The 22,566-nt window shown below is 33.9% G+C and overlaps 1 protein-coding gene across 1 annotated transcript in view; it reads left to right on the top strand.

The window, feature by feature from the left end:
- The first annotated feature begins 10,181 nt into the window (after positions 1 to 10,181).
- Positions 10,182 to 22,566, top strand: part of LOC110102540 (phospholipase D zeta 1) — a 56,134-nt gene continuing 43,749 nt past the window's right edge. The window contains exons 1-5 of the mRNA XM_020830908.2: positions 10,182 to 10,685; positions 11,707 to 11,808; positions 16,799 to 16,914; positions 17,564 to 17,705; positions 20,178 to 20,348. Coding sequence (XP_020686567.1) covers positions 10,464 to 10,685; positions 11,707 to 11,808; positions 16,799 to 16,914; positions 17,564 to 17,705; positions 20,178 to 20,348 — 753 coding nt within the window. The 5' untranslated portion in view covers positions 10,182 to 10,463. The remainder of the gene's footprint in view (positions 10,686 to 11,706; positions 11,809 to 16,798; positions 16,915 to 17,563; positions 17,706 to 20,177; positions 20,349 to 22,566) is intronic.

The following is a 22,566-nucleotide window of genomic DNA, read 5'->3' as shown; positions in this document are numbered from 1 at the left end:
ACTGCCTTACTGGCCTTATTTTTTGAGAGATAATTACGTGTGGACTTCAAATATGTGGAGGCCAATTCGAACGCGCCACTTCATTTCATCCAGATGATCGGATACATCAGATTTGGGTGATGTGACGCATCCAAATTGATCTCCGGATGAATTCGAATGCCGCACTTAATAATTTTTCTTATTTTTTCGGAGGCAATTGCATAAATAATATTTAGATTTTAATTCTTTGTTAAATTAAGAATCCCTTACTTTAATTTCTACTCAAATATTAAAACTAAAACAAAAAATCAGCTGATTTTTCTGTCAAATTTATATCATGCCATTCATAAATCATAAATTCAATAATTCAAATAAAATAATATTAATAAAAAATTTGTAAATAAGCAAATTTAATATATTATGTATGCTATTTCTCTTATTTTTTAAGCCATGTATATATATAATAAATTGAATGGAGTGTGAGTCTATCGAGGAAACTTTCTAAGTACTACTAGGAGATTGATTGTCTCTTCTGCTCGTACATGTCGATTATCAAATCCATATAATGGAAATACAGCAGGTTGAAGTTTTTCTCTTGAGAGACTCTAGTTGAATATAGTGGACCTGCAAGAGTGCTGGATATCCATTTTGCAAGTTTTTATATTAAAAAAAAATTAACCCAAATCGCCAGCGGCGAACTGCCGCCCGACCGCCAAATGGCAAACTAAACTACGCGGGCCAGCCAGGTCGTGACCGGGTCGGTGTAGCGGATCAGGGTGGGTCACAGGCGGGTCAGCACAGTAGGCCAGGCGGCCGCGGGCAAGCTAGCAACTCGGGACGCGAGAAGATATGCACAGCGGGCCAGAGAGGTCATGGGCGGGCCACAGAGCGGACCAGACAGGCCAGCTCGCGGTTCAGTCGCCGCCGGTGGCGAAGACGACGGCCGGCCAGCCGGTTCGACTGCCTATAATAATCTGGACCCAATTTTTGGCCTGGACAAGCCAAATCGGGAACAATTATTAGGTCAGGTGTTCTGACGTAGCTCTACGTTCGAATGCCAATAGCATGTCGTCACGTGCTCTTACTCTTTACCGCGCGGCTCGACAACTTGACCCGGAACTGAACCCGGGATTGATATGTTCATGTATTGCTAGGTATTGCTTGGCAATAATGAAAAATATTGCTTTGTGAAGACTAATACCAAGCAATACCGAGAATACCTAGCAAAACTCAGTATTGCTCGGTATTGGTCTTCACATAATGGTATTTCTCGTTATTGCCGAGCAAAATCGACCAATACCTAGTAATACCAAGTAATGCCTAGCAATACACGAACATAGCAACCCGGGGCTGTTCTGGGCTGAGTTGTCGGGCCACGCGGTAAAGAGTAAGAACACATGGCACTATTTTACAGGTGTCCGAACGTAGAACTACGTCAGGTCACCTGACCAAATAAAAGTTTCCAAATCAAACATTTCTAGAGTCCCCGGGACCATTTTTCAATGTTTCGGACTCAATTTCGACACTTTTAAAATCATTCGAGACCTCTACGCGCAATATTGGATTTCAAATGGCATGAAAAATTCTCCAAAATTTGTGACGCATTTTTTCAGACTTCTAGGGCTTCGACGTCTGAAAATATTGAGGGCAACTGATATATCATCAAAAATTATCTTGATCGGGCACGAATCTCAATGCAAAATCAGGATGAAAGCTTCAAAAATTAAATATGGAACTAAATTCATATTTTAGCAAACTTACAGTTAAACTGAGCGTCTCAAAAATACAAATCCAACGACACCAAATTCAACTCAATATAAGCCCAAATGTGCCCGAATTGAAGACCTGAAGGGTTGTTGGGATGTTCAAACCACAATTTGGATTATCAAATAGTTTCGAAACATGACATGCTTATAGTCGAATCGAGCGGCTCAATGAGACGAATCCAACGAGTCTAAGATTGTCGAATTCTGATATCATTAAGACCTTCTAATGTCTAACGAATGGTCCACAATCAAGACATTCAATATCGGTCGTCCATCCAAACCACTCGCCTTTGCCCTTTGATCCTCCTCCTATTTACGGGTCATGTCATCCTCAAAAACTATAAATAGCCCGTCATTTCTCTTAAGAGGGGACGCAAGCAAGAAGAGAGGAGTACAAGAAGAAGAGAATAATAGAAGGAAGGAAGAAGCTCCTCCTCGACCACTGTTGGAGTTCCGCCCGAATTCCAAGTGACGCCGGAGTTCCGCCCGACTTCCAAGTGACGCCGGAGTTTCACCCGACTTCCAAGTGAAGTCGAAGTTTTGTCCGACTTTCAAGTGACGCCGAAACTCCGTCCGATCTCCAAGTGATTTCGGAATTCTGTATAATCTCCAAGTGACTCTGGGATTCTGCTCTAATACACAACTTGTTTATAACTGGATTTCAATCCATGAGTGAATCATTGTAATCTGATCGTCCTAAATTTTAAGGACGAGTCAGCCTCTTGTTCCTGAAGCAAACACTAGTGAAATTTTTTCAACTGGGCGTGGCCCCTTGGGTTTTTCCTTTATAGGGTTTCTATGTAAAAATTCTGGTATTTTATTTCTCTTCTGTTTGTGTGTTGAATGTCCGTACAACGCTGAGACGAAAAATTTATAACTCTATCGCCGCGTATATTCTAGCCCACAACAAAACTAATATTTTTTTAGCTCATCACGCTCATCACACTGACATTGCAAATAAGAAATAATAGGTTATTATTAGGAAAGTGAGCCACATTTATGTTGTATGTGTGAGGATTATTAAGGAGGTGAATCACCACAACATGCTCAAATTATTATTCAGGCATTATGATGCATAATAGTGATTGAATATTTTTGTGTATTAATGTATTTATGCATTATCTTTTTATAATAAAAATTATTATAAGAGAATTTATATAATATTATTATATGATATGAAAATGTTCAAATATTAAATATCAAATGAGCCAGACTTTTAGCCCACAATTCAAAGTCAAGTCAACTTGTTGTGTCACCATTCCACCTCATCAAAAGTAAACCTTGCAAGTTAGTAAACACATGTAAGAAGTTATGTGGAAGAAGGGATGGCTTCTTGGAGCTATTCATGAAAATCAACTCCTTCTTTGTGGACTGAGTGGTGCACACATCTCATATTAATTGTTGAGCTGCACGTAGTAATTCATTGAAGTTTTATGTGTCCCTGTTAGGTAGCTCCTTTATATGTTTCATAAATTACAAGATAACTGCATTAAAAACCATCTCTTGATATTTCATTTTATTTTCTCTCTCTTCTACTCTATAATTTGTTGGAGGATTACATTTTGTGTTGAAAATGTTGCTCGTATCCTTCGATAAATTAGAAATCACTAGTACAATGATATAACAATTAGATTGCATCTAAAAAAAACTCAAATATAAACAAGGGCGGAACCCTATGTAACTTAGGGGGGGCAATTGCCCACCCCCCTCAAAAAATAAATTTTTAACTTAAAGGAGGGTAAAAAATTCATTTTGCCCCTCCTAAAAAATTAAAATATGGTGATGATTTTGATAGACATTTAGTTTGCATTTTAGAAGCTAAAATTTTTTTTTAGATCAAATATAAAGCTAAAAAATTTTAAAACAACCTTTCATAATATTATATATAATATTTTTAATATTTAATTCTTTTTATTTAATTATTTTTATATTAAAATTGCCCCCCCCTCAAAATTGGAGCTGGTTCCTCCCCTGAATATAAAGAACTATAAAAAAATTGCGACGTTAACTTAAAAACTTCAAATCAATTTTTACACAAAATATAACTGATAAAATCATTAATTGAATGAAAATGATAAAAGAGATGAAAATTTATCTTAAAAATCCTTGAAGAAATGAAAAAAAAAAATGGTCAAGAGATGGGTTTGAACAGGGTATGGGAGGACAAAGAAAATAGGGAGGGAAGCAATGCCTTCTCCAGTGGAATCTTCGATGAATTTGTTAATCAGAAAATTTGACAGCCTTAAGTATACCAAGAAATCAACCAATTTTGTTATTGAAAATTCTGACGGCTTATAATATGTCGAAAATTATTATTTTTCTTATAGTGGTTATTTTGCTTCAATTTGGACTAATTAATTAGCCTAAAAATTTAATGGCCTTAATTTGTTATTATGAATAATTAGAGAAGAGTATTTATATAATAAAACCTAGTATTTATAATTTCTTTGATTATTGTTAATCCTAAAATGATTGATAAATTATGGTTAATGTTAGTCAAACTCTTAATTAGCATAATCGTTCATTATAATTTGAAACATCTTTAATTGAATGATTAACCTATTATGGTTTAATAATCAAATATAATTACTTAAATTATTAATTAAAAATTCTCACATGTTTAAACTATTTCAGTTTATCAATGATGTAAATTTAGTTGAATTATGGAGATTATTATTTGACTAAGTAAATAACTTTTCATTAAAAACTAATATAGTTTTATTAAAAGGTGTACTTAAAAAATATTTAGCTAAGTTTCTAGCTTAAAATTTTATATTTTGAATATCATAAAAATATAGAAAATCTTAAAATTCAAAATATTATCAATTTATTTAACTTTGGTTCAATTAGTTATCAAAATATTTTAAGTTTAAAATGATTAAAACACTAGCTCATCAATCATAGGCTAGGGTTCTCTGATCAACAAAGGTTAATATGCTTCATTGACCTAGCCAAATAGAATTAGGGTTAAGCATGGTTTCTCTTGATCTTTATATTTTATAAATCATAATGCATTAGCAAGCAGATTTAGAATCATGTGTAGCATACATTTTTAATATATTTTATCGTTTAATTTCTCTTAGAAGGTTAGGTTTAAACCTAGAATATACAAGTTAATCTCAATGGTGAACATCCACTACAGGAAAATCACCCAAAACCGGCAGCATTGACCGGCGGTTGTTAGGAAAGTTGCTATTTGCATGTTTTACATTCTTGCAACTTGTATTATTTTGATGATTCCAAATATTATTGTTTTATGTGTAGTTATCTCCTAACACTTTTTAGAAGATTTGTTATTACTAGACCCAACAGCGGTTATATGGCCGCCGGTAATAATGGTGGTTTCGCCGCCGGATATTACCGGCGGCCTAACCGGGGGTTATTTAAGTTTAGGCCGCCGGTAATAGCGGCGGTCATGTAACCGCCGGATGAACCGCCGGACCTCAATATTATCGGCGGCTCAAACCGCCATTGTTAAGCCGGATATCCGAGAATTATGCACATATTAATTTATCCAATTGTCAAATTGATTAGGAATTTTTTGTAATTAATTTATATGATACTTAGTTTGTATTCAAACCATCCAGGGTTAGTCATTTTATAAGTTTAGGGATATTGAGTCTTCTAACATTCCCTATTCAATCCAGGAAATCCAATTCGTGATATTGATTATCACATTCCATAAAATCAAATAATATAATCATCATGATAATTAATGTGTCATTATTTAACTAAGAATTTCATAATACTCACACATAACATTTTAAAAGAATGGGACACATCCAAATGCTTAGTTTGACATTGCACCTAAAAAATCAAATTTATTCAAGCATTTACTCTTATATAAAGGAATTACATTTATCTTAATTATCTATTCCCCCACAGGAAGATGCGCTATTACCTACGGATGGAATCTGTCAGTAACAATTAAAATCCGTCGGAAATACGAGCTTTCCGGCGCATTTCCTACGCAAATTGTTCCGTCAGTAATTCACGCGTCAGAAAATCAACACCGGCGAAATTTTTTTTTTTTTCGGTGGAAATACGAGCTGACGCCTTTTTTGTTGTTGTATTACGGCGTAAGATCTGTCGGTATTTCTGGCGGATAATCCGCCACCTAAAAAATCCCATCCTTTTTCCGACATACATTATTGTCGCAATATCCGCCGGAAGTCACAGCGCAAATGTTCGACGGAAATGTCGTCGTATTTTATTGTCGTCAGTGTTTATGGCACAAAATCCATCGAAAATTGTAGCATAAACAAAAAAATAATAATATTCCTCCTTTTGAAATCGATTTCTACAATTAAACCTGCATAGAAAAAAAATACAACACTATATACATTCATACATCCACTTCTAATCAAGAACATCACCAATTACATTATTTATTTTGAAAAAATCCCACCTATATTTAGTCAAGCCAAATTTGGCCAGACATTACCATACACACTAAATTCAAATGAACACTTCTAATATTTGGGCATGCCTAAATATTTTTAAGCATCCATCAAAACAGGCATAATATATACTGGACAAATCTATTGAAATTTTAAATAGTTTAAAGCTAACTATACTTTAACTCAAGTTTAAGTAGGCCAAATTCACTAAAGAATCTCACCTTAGTCTAAGTCTATTATGTTTATTTAAATAATTTTCATCTATTTTTTTGGGCTAAATTCATTTATACACTCATTTCTATGGTGAGCTAAATCCATTTGAGTAAAATTCATTTCTTTTGATGGGACAACTTAATTACGAGTTCTTTTGCTTGAGCAAATCGCATTTGCTTATGCATAGTTTATATCCTTGCACTATATGTATAATAACTTAGAATCGCTAGAGTCGAACTGAACAGGGTCAGCTAAACCGATTTACATCGTTTGATTTCCTATTTAGGAAATCCCGTTCCTTTAAGATGGGGATCAGACTTAGGGCACCATAGTGAGCACAAGAAAGTGGGGGAGCGGTGGCGAGAAAGGGAGCTCAGATCAAAGGTCAGACGTAGTGCATGTGAGCAGGGACCGAGGAGGTGATGTTTGGCATTAACCTCCTATCGCCTGTGACACATAGCAAGGAAGACGAGTGACCATGGTTGTGCTCAACGACATCACAATTTAGTGGATATGACTACTCAAGCCGTAGAGGAGGGGATTTGAATGGAAGAAGGACAAACTCTGATGATGATGCCTCAATTTTGCCACATTGCTTCGGATTTCTTGTTTCCTTCTTAAAGGGGAAAGAAGTACAAATATCTCATTCTTTTCTCCCTTTTCATGCTACATCCCCTTCATCAATTTGATTTAGCAAAATCCTAACACCAAATTTGTCCTAAGCATTTATAATTCTTCTATGTGGATTATGATTGTCATTCCTATTAATAAATGCAATTACTTTTTAAGGCTTAGAGTTTAATACATGTGCAATTTAATTTTATGTTAAGGTGCTTTATTTAAAAGATTAAATTGAGAGATTTAGAGCTTTTGAATCCATGTTTTCTTTGTTGTTATATTCATATAAACCATTTAGATTTAATATTAACTTATCATATGTAACAATCAAATCTATAACCTAGATGACTTGGCATATAGTAGTAATGATACTTGCATATTACTTATATATTGCAATAGCAATAATTTATATTAGTGAAATCAAATTTTTATGATTTAGGAGAAGTCATTTTATGTATTGAGGAATTGGTTACATGTATATGTATATTTTTGAGTTAATATGTAATCAAATCTTTATGATGATTGATTCTTAAAGAGTTGCTAAATATTTTATTTGGGTCATGGTGAAAGACATTTATATAAAAAATATTAAATAAAGCATTTAAGTTTGAGATCATTATGAAGAATAAGTTAGGTACATGGCATAATCCTTTATTTCAAAAAGATGTTTAAGTGGTTGTTGCATTATTTAATATTTTGATATGTGATATTTTGGATATATAATTGATGCAGACTTTGTGGATTTAGGATTCGTTGAATATCGCGTGCTGCAATGGGAGGAGCTTCATCATGATTGAAATTCTCCACTACTTATTGTCTCTAATTGTTAGGTGACTCCTTACAAGTAAGGGATAAATGTACCCTACTTCGTGAGGGGCACACCCCTTGCTACTTGTTTGTTGTTTTATTTATTGATAATAAATGTAGTATGTGCTTCTCCATTCACATTGTTTCGAGAGACCATTTTGACATGATATGATAGCTAACTCTGTCATGTTACTTGTTTCATAAATGCCTAGATAATTCACATACTTTATTCCAACACCTTTGAATAATCATCTCCCCTACAAATATGAATTTTGTAATGTATATAATCGAGTTTATTTATGTGATAACCCTTGTTAAACACTATTATTGAAATACAATATGTATATAATACAAGTTTGTGTGTTTGATGCTTTTAAATATCAATATTTAATCATATTTGATATTGGCTAGTCATACTGATGGGTCCTCAGAGTGACAACTCTATAGAAAATCATTTGATTTTCCTTAGTATTGGTGCTTATCTTTCCCGACAGAGTATTATAGTAAACCGGCTATAAATGTTTATAAATATATATCTATCGCTATACAAAGATCAATAATCTGATGAGTCATTGATGGATGTATAAATATCATATTCATGTAAGTGAATGTATTTATATTTTTATGAAATGACCATTAGTTGTCACAAGTGATTATTTATGAATTATACTATATAAGAAGCTTTGAAAAATGAAATGCATCCAAAATCTCGGATCATACATTGCTTGAAGCTATTATAGTATAGTGTTTATTTTTCACTTATATCCATTTATTTTCTCATATTTTATGTCATGCATTATCATTTCTATTTTACTTGCTAGGATTTTACCTACTGAGTTTTTTCTTGCAAACTCGTGCTTATTACTTCATAATTTCAAGATGCTAGCTGTGCTGCTTTTGGATGAACATTTAGATTCATGCATCAAACTCATATTTGATAAGTATTTAAGGTTAGAGTTATCTAATTAATTTAATTGCAAAAGTGGAATTTCATTATTTTTTGGTGTTGATTTAGTATATGTTTGAGTCTAGATGCTTTGATGAATTATTGGTGGACTAATGAGTGTACGTAATATTATATTTTATATGTTAAATTGCAAGTGAACCCATTTTATTTTAGTTGTGTTTTTGCAAGAAATGTGCAAAAATTTTAAGTATGGTACAACGTCACGACGTTGCACACTACATTGCCACGACGCTATCATTAACATCGCCGGAGCACCCAATATAGACATGGTGGTGCCAAGTATCTGTTTAATAGTGACGCAGCGTCAGAGGAGTCAGCACTGCGGAGCCTAGTCTATATCTGCACGATGTCGCGACACTAATTTATAACACCACCACGCTAAGGGGAGTGCCACGTGGATGCTGCAGAGCTTAACTGTTAGAAACGTCGAAGCACTACAGTTGTAACTGTTCATAACACAATATGTTAGTGAAGCAACATGTCTATTCACTATAGAGCGGGTCCACGTTAGCAAGCGCCGCAGCAAGAGGAAATCTTTCAACGTCGTAATATTAATTCATTTTATGGGCACCGCGACACAAGTGTCTCGAGCGTCGCAGCGCCAGAATTTATTTTCTATGTTTTTCTATAAATAGTCCATTTGTAATGTTAGTAAGAGAGTTTTGTCACTTAGTTATTTTCAGTCTTCACATTGCTTCTCTGCAATTTCCTTACAAGTGCAAACTAAGAGAATTCAGGGAGCACTAGATACACTTCATAAGGGTGTTTGGTCAATATTTGTGGAAGTAATTCTATAAGTTCAAGAGGAGTGTAGATGAAATCATTGAACCAATCCAGTGATATCTTTTATTTTGTGCAATTAATAAAAATGAGTTTGTTTCACTTGTTTTTCATGTGTGGCTAAATTCTCTAGTTTTGGATTGATGTTGTAAATGAAATGTGGAGTATTAATGAATCCTCTTCATCACTTTAATGATATTTTCAATATATTAGGTTTTTATTTAATACACATAATGGTCATATATATAGTTGATATCAGGTGTAACGTGGAGCCTAGGAATAAAAAAGCAGACACAACCGGATATTGGATTGATATGATACAAACATAGGCATAGTGCTTAATATATATTAAATTTATAGAGATGAATTGTAATGAACGAGATTTTAACAATAATAAGGAATGTGCCCTCTTTCCCCCTTCCCTCCATCCATGACGTCAAAAACAACATCACTTTTTTATCCAAGTATGTGGTGTCGGCTTTATGAATCATTTTTCTCTATTTTATCATATTATAACTCAAATTATTATTTAAATTATTTAAATGTATACCTATGACTGCATCAGTTATTGGACTAATCCGATGGTACACGTTTCCCACATTTTTATTCGATCGGGTCTTCGCTTAGTCCCGCCAGAAGACCAAGCCTGAGAGCGATTACAATGCGCAGCTTAACCACTCTGTTCATCATTTACGAGCGAGATAGGAATTTAACATCTTCTCCGGGTTGGTTCGAACGGACGTCTACCGGGTATAAAAGTCTGGAAGAACACGTTTTGCAGCAATCAGTTTTCCCTTCTTCGTTTTCTCCAAGGAATCGTATTTGAATTCTCCGCCTCCATTCTCGTTTCGATTTTCAATCATCTTGAAGCCCTAGATCCAAAATTCCAGGTCGGGGGAAGAAATTACCCTGGCAACGCCTTTGTTAGAATACATGTCGGATCAGTCCATCATGGAGGACAGCCACCGTTACGTGAAAGTGCGGTCGGAACCGGCGACGTCGTCGTCACAGTTGCTACAGCAGGAGTTTGTACCGGACCCTGAATGGATTTTTGACGAATTGCCCAAGGCTACCATCGTGTCGGTCTCACGGCCGGACGCCAGCGACATCACACCCATGCTTCTTTCCTACACCTTCGAGTTCCAGTACAAGCAGGTACGTCCCCGCTCATCAACCTAGCCTTTTGTACTTTTGATTTTAATATCTACGAGTTAGACTGTTTCGTACCGTGTCAAAATTTAGCAAAACGATGATTTTTATTTCCACAAAAAATTGATCTAGAGTTAGTTTCTTTCTTCTGGGTAAGGCTGTAATTGACCACGTTGGATCAAATTATGATGGTTTGATGAATTGCAGATGAAATGCGCCATTTTGCTATTTTTTTATTGAATTCAGCTTCTATCGGGAAGGTTTATTGCTCTTAGCAGTTCGATTGGAGCGTTGATGGGTGTTCATAAGTTGAATTTAGTGGTTATTTAGTGCTGAAATTGGTAGATTTTGTGCTTTTGCTGGCTTATGCTAGTTGTGTTATGTGGGGAGCTAAAAGATCACGCCATACATTTATTTCATGTTGTCCAACCTTGGTTCAAGGAGAAGTTTTCGTAATGGGTTGGCTCTTTTGTCAGGTCTGCATATTTTGAAATGTTTGCGGTGTTTTTTATGCTATTCTTGTTTAAAAATTATTGTCTTTTTCCGATGTGCTGGTGCGTTAAGAGCGCGCATTTTATTATTTTTTTGCTGAAACCTTTGACTCCTCTGTACATCAACCCCTACTTGAGATCCTGCAAGTGTAAAAAACCATTTAAAATCATTTTGATTAATTTGGTGGAATGCATATTCTCCTTGTTCTACCCGTCAGAAGCAATTATGGCTGTTCATGCTAGACCTTGGCCTTCTACTGCTAGTTTCTGAAATTAATAAAACTAACAGCTTTCCTTGGTTAAATTGATTCTTTTCTATCTTCTTTTCCGTCAAATTTTGTCAATATTTAACGTGATAATGTTTTCCAATTACTATTTTTATTTCTATTGCGTTGTTTCTTGTTGATTTTAACTATTTCTTCATAACAAGAAGTTAGGCTGTAGTGCTGTGTGCTTTTTAATATGAATGTCAATATTGTAGATTATTATATGTTTACTTTTCACTCATAGTAATTTGTATGTCTATATTGCTGCAGTTTAAATGGGTTCTACTGAAGAAAGCATCACAAGTCGTTTATCTACATTTTGCATTGAAAAAGCGTGCATTTATTGAAGAATTCCATGAGAGACAAGAGCAGGTATGCGTTTCTTATCATAAAGTGTTTCCTTGAATATCATACATCTCCTTTTTGCGTGCTTGGTTTGGTAGAGCTTTGGACATTTAATGGTTTACAATTTGTTAATAAAAGAGTAAACCTAACTTTATGCAACAAAAATATTAGCACAAAAGTAAGTACAATGAACAACAAAATAACTACAAAAAGATCAAATTCCACAAAAATGACATGTATGATATTCAATTAAGGAAGCTAATGAATATTTAGTTTAAAGAAAGTAACATGTCAAACTTGAAACTGTGACCTCTATTGTGGGAAATAGGGAGCATAGTGCTTTTTGGTGTGCATGCATATATGTTTGTTTATATATATATTGATATTTTAGATAAACTATACTTTAGTTTATTTATGATTAAAGAGTATTTGAAGTATTAAGTGTACTGCTTTCATTGCAAAATAGTTGAAAAATAAAAAGAATGCAAGTATAATATGATAGAAAAAAATAAAATTATTAAAAATTAGGAGAAATACCAACAACAACAACAACAACATCAAGCCTTTATCCCACTACGTGGGGTCGGCTACATGAATCCTTTTTCTCCATTGTGTCCTATTAAAAGTCAAATTCTCGTTTAAATCTAATAAAGAAAGGTCAATCCTAATATTTTTTAACCAAGTCTTTTTAGGTCTATCCCTACCTTTCTTAACATAAGTCAAATCTAATACCTCTACTCTCCTAACCGGGTTATCGGAAGGCCGCCGTTTTATGTGACCAAACCATCTAAGGCGACTCTCTCTAATCTTATCTTCTACTGGAGCTACTCCAACCTTTTCACGAATATGCTCATTTCGTATCCTATCTCTAAGGGTAAAGCCACTCATCCACCTGAGCATCCTCATCTCTGCCACACTTAACTTAGTATTATGCTTCTCTTTTAATGGCCAACATTCGGCACCATAAAGCATTGTAGGCCTCACTACCATCTTATTGAATTTTCCCTTAAGTTTGAGGGGTACATTTCTATCACATAATAAGCCCGATGCATTCCTCCACTTCAACCATCCAACTTGAATTCTGCTGATAATATCCCCATCTATTTCACCATAACTCTGAACAATAGATTTAAGATATCTAAAACGTCTACTCTTATTAATGATTTGATCGCCCAAAGTCACAATCCCTTCACTAGGTCTATTACTACTAAAATTACACTCAATATATTCCGTTTTAGATCTACTCAAGCGAAAACCTTTAGACTCTAAGGTTGACCTCCATAATTCAAGTTTACCTTCAACTCCCTCTCTAGTCTTATCAACAAGAAGAATATCATCAGCAAAAAGCATACACCAAGGTACATCATCTTACAAATGTCTAGTGAAAACATCCATGACTAAAGCAAAAAGATATGGGCTTAAGGCTGATCCTTGATGTAACCCAACCGAAATAGGGAAATACTTGGTCAATCCACCTTGTGTTTGAACACAAGTAATAGCTCCTGCATACATATCTTTAATGATTTGAATATAAGTATTATTAACCCCTTTCTTATATAGAACTCTCCATAGCACTTCTCTTGGAACTTTATCATATGCTTTTTCTAAATCAATAAATATCATATGTAGATCCTCCTTATTTCCTCTATATTTTTCCATCAAACCTCTGAATAAATGTATGGCTTCCATAGTCGACCTACCCGGCATGAATCCAAATTGATTTTGAGAAACATTAGTATCACACCACAACCTAATCTTCATCTTTAATACACTTCACTTGAACTAAATCCTTACTACTCCTATCTCTTTGTTTGGCTAACTTATACATATATCTTTCTCCCTCTTTAGTATCTAATCTATTATATAAATCACTAAAAGCTAATGTCTTTGCATCGCATATTGCTTTCTTAGCATCCTTACGAGCCACTTTATATATTTCCCAATTATCAGAATTTTTAAAATTAAACCAATTTTTATAACAAAGCTTCTTATTTTTAATCTTTTCTTGCACATTTGGATTCCACCACCAACTACTTTTACTATTAGGAGCTTTTCCCTTTGATACTCCAAGGACATCTTTTGCAATATTCTTAATATCAGTAGCCACTTTTTCCCACATAATATTAGCATCCTCATGCACAGACAAAATCTTAAGATCTAAAATCTTATTTCCAAAAATATTTTTGTTAATATTCTTTAAATGCCCCCATCTAATCCTAGAAAATTGTTTTACTTTATTTTTTATTTTATGCCCCTTTATCTTAAAGTCCAAAACTAATAATCGATGTTGGGTACATAAATTTTCACTCGGAATAACTTTACAATCTTTGCAATCTAAACGATTTAGTTTTCTAATAAGAAAATAGTCAATCTGTGTTGTACTATATCCATTTTTATAAGTGATGAGATGCTCATTTCTTTTCTTAAATAAGGTATTAGCAATTGAAAAATCATAAGCTAAACAAAAATTTAATATGGTCTTACCACCTTCATTCGTCGTTCCAAATCCATGACCACCATGAATACTTTTAAAATCATCTACCTCTCTACCAACATGTCCATTTAAATCTCCTCCAATAAAAACTCTTTCTTCAAGAGGTATCTTTTGTATTAATTCTTCTAAGTCATTCCAAAAATTTAATTTAGAACTCATATCCAAACCTACATGAGGAAAATAAGCACTTATAATATTAACAATCTTATCATCAACAACAATCTTTAAAGCTATAATTCTATCTCCAATCCTATTAATTTTTATAATATTATCCTTTAAACTCTTATCTATAATAACACCTACACCATTTTTAGTACGACTCCTACCCGAATACCAAAGTTTAAATCCTAAACTATCAATTTCCTTAGCCTTCTCGCCAACCCATTTAGTTTCCTGAATGCACAAAATATTTAACTTCCTATGAATCATAATATCTATTAATTCCATTAATTTTTCTGTAAGGGAACCTATATTCCAAGTTCCTATCCTAATTTTAGTTTCATGGACTAGCTTCTTTGTCCACATCCGTCCTTGATGTGGGAACCCTTGCCTATTTAACACTGCACCCGGGCACCGTTGCAGCGACCCTTGCACACTTGTCACTGTATTCAGACCATACAGCGCGTCGCTTCCAGGGGACGCCCAAAAATTAGGAGAAATACCATTACTAAAAAAATTTAATTCAGGAAAAAAAAAGTATTTGGAGAAGTTTGTATGCTCCTATGGGTATATATAGAGATTTATGTAATATCCCTAACTTGCTTCTATAACTTGGAGTTTTGGAAGCTGAAGACAAAGAGAATGAAGAAAAATCACTCCGATCGCTTGCTGTTGTGGAAGTTGAAGATGGAAATGTTGAGGAAGATGAAGAAGAGCACAAGAGATAGAGAGTCAGCTTTATCGGTTGGAGTCGATGAAGACATGCATGAAGAACAGATGAAGGAGACGACGAGGTTGTGTCGGTTTTGTTGTTTTAGAATTTAATTGATTGTCCGGGGGAGACGAGAGGGTCATTTCCGTTGCTTGGGATGACGGGAAGACATAGGGACCAAAGATTTTGGTCGATTATGATGCTTAAAGTCACGAGAGAAGGGGATTGTTTCGTCTAGCCTCGTCTATTTAAAATTGAGAGGGAAATTGGGGGAGGATTTGTGAGAGAGCAGGGTGCAAAGTAGGAGGTGAGAGGAGCGATGAGCTCGTGCAACGACTACATATCGATTGAAAATTATAAGACTAAATAGAAGGTTAGTATTTTTAGAAAAATTTAAATTATATTAGAGTAAATTGTTGTCTTATTTAGAGAATTTAAGGCTTAATTTTTTAGAAAACTATATAAAGTTGATTATTTAGATTATATAGTTTTAAATTTAGATTTTTTGAGAATGACTAATAAAATTATATTTAAAAATAGAGATAGAGGAATTGTTTAGATTTTCAATTTGAAACTCTAATATGATAATAATTTTATTTAAAAACCTAAGATAATAATAGTCTAAATAAATTAATACTTAGAATTTTGAAGATGCCACCAAGAAAATTTAATTTTAAGCTTATATTTAGAAATAAAATTTTAAATAATGAATAATGATTAGATTTCAAAGTTAATTATTAAAAATAAATGATGGTGTATATATATATGTATACGCAAATTTTATTATGAGATTTTATAATTAGTAAATCTAATTGTTTCAAATTATCTCAAGACTGGTTATATAGTGTTGATCTAACCTGTCCAGTTTAAATTGAACTCGAATTGAGCCCAATTAACTTTGACGATGTTCAATTACACTATCATGCTCGAAATCAAATTTGATTTGAGTCAAACTAGGTTGGATTTGGGTTGAATTATAGGGCCAAGTCAATGCTACATCAATGGGCATCCACCTAAGGGGATTCCTATAGGAGTGATATCTATACTAGGCTATGAAAATCTAGGCACTAAGGAGCAGCTCGGGTAAATCGACCTCATACAAAAATGAGCTCAACAAACGCCACCTCCACTACATATCTTAACTATTGTTGGAAATGCAACAATGGCACCCCATGTTAATCATGTTCACTTTGAATTTAAGATTGATGGTGATTCAGGTTCTGATTGAAGCTTTCTATGGTTAGTGGTTTTAGGTTGTCTTTTCCAAAGGAGTCGGTAATTCGTAAACAAGTTTTTCTTCACTGCCAGATGTTTACTGTACATTGAGCTAGAAGCAATGGCTCATTGGATGACTTTGGTATTTTAGACTTGGCAGAAGCTAGTTTGATCTGATTTAGGACCTGCTCCTCATCAAATGGATGGATATTTCTTTTTCATTTTCCATGTTTTTGTATTCCAATGTACTTTGATTTCTTACTTTCTTGATGGCAGTACTTTGTAACTCCTTTTTCATGTAATATTTTCACTGATTAGTGCTATAATTGTATTGTTAATATATATAGTCACACACACACACACATAGATGCAAAAAACAAAAAAAAACACAAATATAGACACATAATTTAATCTGGTCAATTGTTTTTGCATGAAAGGTGAAAGAATGGCTTCAAAATGTTGGGCTAGGGGAAACTTCAGCTGTTGTGCAAGATGATGATGATGATGATGCGGTTCATTTACAGCACGAGGAAAACATTTCAGCTAAAAATAGGTGACTTCTGATGAAATCTCCTTCCCTTTTGACTTGTGCGTGAAAATTAGAAAATAGCATGCTAAATTTGTTCTTAATAATGAACTAGAAAGTGTCTCACCAACTTGATGCGCTATATTGGGATTGATAATGAATTCAAATCATTTTTAGCTTTTTAGCGGTCAATGCCTACCTTTTGATGAACATGCTTCTGCATGGAAGATGAACTAAGTTTTTTGAAATAGTCTTTTGCTTCAGATTAATTGACAAATGGAAACCTCCACTTTTTAGCACTCGTTTGTTCTCTAGGTGACTTCATCTTAAGCTCTGATACATATGATCATATTAATAGCACAAGTACCAAATTCACCTGTTTTCATACGCCGATTTCAACTCTACTCAAGTCTAATTCATAAAAAAATGCCATTCTCCCTATTAATTTTCTGGTATGCCTTTTTCATGTCCATTTAAGCTGAAGCAAGTCTTCTTAGAAAAACGGGTTTACCAACTAAATCTGCAATTTCTAAAATCTTTTCCCAAAGCAACTAAAAAATGTTTTAAAATAAAAGCTTTCATGAAATATGCTATTTTGAACAGGATGAGTGGCACTGAACGCCATGTGGTTTGTTAGAAATATTAAATAACAGTAAGATTCTTGATCATGTTGCAGAAATGTCCCTTCTCGGGCTGCTTTGCCAATTATTCGACCAGCACTTGGAAGACAACAGTCTATTTCGGACAGGGCCAAGGTTGCCATGCAAGGCTATCTGAATCACTTTCTTGGAAACTTGGACATCGTAAACTCTCCAGAGGTACACAGTTACTCTTACTACATTATGGCCTTCTCTCGAGTTACACAAAATATTTGTTTTTAAAATTCTATGAATGGATTTGAGATTCACAAAGCAGTTTTCTTATTTATAGAGATTGTTTTTTTGTGCTCGACGGTAATGAGAAAGGAGATATTTTGTTTCATTCTGATAATATAAATTGAAAGAATACACCATGTGTATTTGTTAGAGAGATAGGTGGGTACTGTCTTGATAATATATGATTTTTATAGCATCTGAACGGCCTTTTAAAAGTCTTGTTTTTTATTCTTTCCATTTTACATCTTGGTCTAGAGATCCAATTATTTTAGGCTGAGGTTTCTATCCATGATTTGCTTTGGATATACTAATATTTAAGAAAATTCTGCCAGTTCACTTCATTAATTTTCTTCATGTCATGCTTTACCTGAAAAGCCCCCACTTGTAGCTATTGCGGTGAAACTTATTTTTTCCTAGGATCATTAGAAAAAGTTTTTAGCCTCTTCTCCACCACCCAAAAAAAAAAAAAAAAAAAAACCAAATCCAAGGAATCTTAAATATTCATATTTCATCTATGCGATTGATTCATAAAGCAAACCCTAAATAGTTGAGCCTAATGATGATGATGATGAAAATATATTCATAAAATCCACTTAACACCTCATGCAACACTCAACATGAATAAATATTTGTCCAATAATTGGGGCAAGGCTAATAATGTAAAACTTCTAGCCGATTTGGGTATTGCTGCTTAAGATATGATAAATTAACCCAACTTCCTTCATCTAGTCTACAACAACAAAGTTAAGAGGAATTACCTTTTTCAGCAAGTTTGAGAAAACATTGAGGACAGGACCAAAGGAGTAATCTGATAGGAAATACTTGATTTCAAGTATTCCCTAATCACTTTAGCAACAAAACTCAAGGCGAGCTGCTGTCCACAGCAGGAAATCAGCCAAAACAGTAGAAAAAAAGAGGAAAACTGCAGGAGATTAGGAGAAAACACCGGTATTTTACTAGTAGACGATGGAAATAGCAAATATACAATTTGTTCTTCGATTCGAGAGGAAGAACGTACTCTCCAAAGTCTCCGGCGAAGCCAAGAGCCCAAAACAAAACCTAGATCTCAAAGAGAAAACTCAAATTCAAGATGAGGAGCTAATTCCCCCCAAACTCCTAATTATACAAAATTAATCATAAAGGACAATCATAAACTTCCTAAAACAGCCTTTCACGTTCAAAATTTCCCTCCTAAACTCCCCCTCTCACGCCTACGTGGATTCACGGCTCACGGCAGAGCCGTTTCCGCCCAGGCGGGCTCTCTCGCGTCCGTCTCGCGTAGACGCGGACCGGTCCCTGCTGGACCGGTCCAACCGGCCCATCCTGGGCCGGTCTAACATAATCCTAAAGTTCATTTAGCGCATGAGGCTGAGTTAAGGGAATTTCATCAACAAGTCCATGAAAACATAAAGGGTTAGGTAGTGAACCTTTTCCATTGAGTTGATAGAGGCTCAAGGTTTAGGCCACGATCACACATTCTTCACCAAGCCCACCAAATAAGCATAAGAAATTAAGCATATGTCATTTTTTTTTTAAATTTTATTAAGCATATGTCATTTCACCAAATTCTTTGGTGAAACTAGGTCTAATCAATCCTTCATGAATTTTGATAAAGCATAATGCAAAGTATCAAAGGAGTAATCCAAAATTTGATTTAGAGCACATGGCCAAATTAAGGAGATTTTGTTGTCAATAAAGTCTATAAAACATGAAGCAGCGGACATACAACCCTTCATCATGACTTGATATAAGCTAAGAGTTAGGTCATGGGACCATAGTCTTTGCCAAGTTTTCCTAAGCAGTCAAACATAAGATACAATGCATGATCATTTTACCCAAGTTTCTGATAAAGTCAAATCTTATTTATCCCTCGCAAAATCTATCAAAGAACAAAGCACAAAGCACAAGATATAAAATTTTTTGCATCTAGTTCTTGAAAGCTGTCACTGAAGTGGATTCTGTCATCAAGTCCATCAATGCTTAAAGCACCACACCAGTTACAACCTTTTATGGCTTAACATGCTTTCACTACTGAGCTCAATAATTGCAAATATGGTTCCTAACCGTAGGTTCAGTCTCTCCTCCGCTCAGAGGCGGTTACTGGACTTGATGAATTCCCAAGTTAAAGAAGCGATGCCAAACATCTGGCTTGACCACCCTTTGTCTTTCATTCCCTTTTTTGTCTCTTTTTTAAGTTTAGACACACCAAGGGAGAAAGCAATTTGGTATTCATTTCAATTGTTAATTTGAGTTACCTCAATATAAAGGGAATTGTATTTTTGATACTGCTTCCTGTTTGATAGTATGCTTTAATCCATCAAAGATCTTTGCTTGTGCTTATTTTTGTTTATCTTGGATGTTAGGCTTCCATTTGTTGTGGTGCTTATAGATTCATATTTTAATATGAATCTACAGGTTTGCAAGTTTTTAGAGGTATCCAGGCTATCCTTTTTGCCAGAGTATGGACCTAAACTAAAAGAGGACTATGTTTCAGTCAAACATTTGGCAAAGATTCCAAAACGTGGGGATGATAACAGGTGTTGTGCATGCAAATGGTTTAGTTGTTGCAATGACAACTGGCAAAAGGTATTATATATGTAAGCTGTTTCATATATTTCAATTTTAGAAGTATGTAGATGAAATTTTTATTTCTTCTTGAGACATTAAGTTTCCAAGTATGTTTAAGTTTTACTCAAGCCTTACTAGAACAAAATATACATTGCCGGCAGAAGTATAATTGAATGCTGTTGACCCTTAAGAGGAGAATGCAAAGTAAGCTTTGAATCATGTCAAAGTTGCTATTATATTTGATAATGTTAGTATTCGGTCAAATCTTGGCTTTTCCACACGTAGTTATTTAACTTTCCTTGTATTATTTGTGAGGCTAGGTTTTAAGCCTGTTACATTAGCCATCCGCATGTGTACGCCCTTATTTATCTGTTTTCCCTTTTTCAGTTGAAAAAATGGGAGCAATTTTTATAAGATCTAATCATTAGATGCTACTTAACCAATCATTTTCTAATGCTTGTTCAGTTAAGTGTACTTTAACTACCTCAGGACGAACTGAAACCAGCCTTCTATTTTTTGGTTTGATTTTTTTTTTTTTGAAGTTCTAGTTTTAGGAGTATGAGCAGACCAGGAGCTAACCTAATTTTTTCATTTTCACAATTCAAGCTTCGGAACTGAAATGAATTTGTTCTAGAGCCAAATCTGAAGCTAAACGAGAAAATTGGAGTTCTTTTCTAGTTTGTGCTTGGATCAATCATGTTGAAATAGGTGTGTTAGTAAGGGGCATAAGAACAATGAGTAGTTGCCATGTTGCGTTGCTCTTAGCCTTCTAAAGAGATGGCTAGGGTGCAACTCCCATAATAAAAAACAAGTTAGGCTTAAAATCATTCCATTATTTCAGATCATACCTAGCATATAATAAAATAATAATCTCTGTACATTTGTATGCGTGTTTATTTACTTAGTTATATTCCTTGTACATTAACAGATATGGGATATACTTGTTGGGTTACTTGACACTTGCAACTGAGAACCAACCCAAGTAAACAATAAACCAAAGAAAAACAGTCAGTTTGTTCTTCTGTTCCAAATAACACGCATATTTTAATTATTTGCTATTTTCTTGAACTCTTTCAAGTTTGTTATGTTCATGTTCACGTGGTGTATGGTTTAGTAGATTCATTGCCTTTGTTTGAAATTGTTCTCTTAGACTATAAGGTGCATGTCTACTTTTTTGACCATAGGTACTTGTCTTATGGCACATTCCAAAAGTATAGTTCTTTTAATAAATTTTGTTTTGTGAAAGGATCAAAATAGCCCCTGACTATTTGCGGGGGGCCTATTCTAGTCCATGGTCTGATTTAATCTCTAGCCCCTTAAATAGGAGACAAAATAGTCTTACTGTCGAAAGTAGCAAAATTTGATGATTAAAGTTAATAGATGGTGTTAAAAATAAGGATATTTTGGAAATATACTTGATCTTGAAATTTTTATAGAATTTAGTTTCCTACTTACATTGTTTTCTTGTGTGAAATAGCTAACTTCGTGTACAGTAGAAATATATTAAGATCACACAAGTTGAGGAATAAGATTATTTTTTGTAGTAAATAATTTTATTTGAAGTTTTTTTTTTTGATTTTATTTTCATGAAATGCATTGAGTTCGATTTTATTTTTTCATTTTGGAAATTTGAAATAATAAATTTTTATATTGATTTTATTGAAATTATTTAAAAAAAAAACAAATTATGTGTTTGAATTATTTAATTCTTTTAATCAATTTAATAGACAAAGTCGAAATTAAGTAAATGCTTACTTATGTTTAATTAAGGTTATTTATTTATTGTTTATAACTGGAAGTCTTTCTTTAATTTTGACTTTATATATTACATTATTGAAAGGAATTAAATAATTCATACGCATATTTTGTTCTTTCTAAAAAAATCAATAACTCAATAAAAAAATTTATAACTTATTTTGAAATGAAAAAAATTAAACTCAATGCATTGTGTTACAATGGAATCAAGATAAAATTGCCAAACAAAATTATTTTTTATAAAAAAATCATCTCATTACGCAACTTGCATGATCTCAATCCACTTTTACTGCACGTGAAGTCTGCTGTTGTATACTAGGAAGCAAAATAAGTAGGAAATTAGATTTTTATAAAAAAATTTAATAAGAAAATATACATTCCAAAATACCGTCATTTTTAACACTATGTTAAATTTAAGTTCAATTTTCATGACTTTTGATGGTTGGACTATTTTTCGCTCCTATTTAAGTAGTCTAGAGAT

The sequence above is a fragment of the Dendrobium catenatum genome, unplaced genomic scaffold (assembly GCF_001605985.2).
Source record: "Dendrobium catenatum unplaced genomic scaffold, ASM160598v2 fragScaff_scaffold_932, whole genome shotgun sequence".
In the NCBI taxonomy this organism is placed as follows: domain Eukaryota; kingdom Viridiplantae; phylum Streptophyta; class Magnoliopsida; order Asparagales; family Orchidaceae; genus Dendrobium; species Dendrobium catenatum.
The sequence above is the reverse complement of the archived record's forward strand: the minus strand, read 5'-3'. Positions and strand labels throughout refer to the sequence as shown.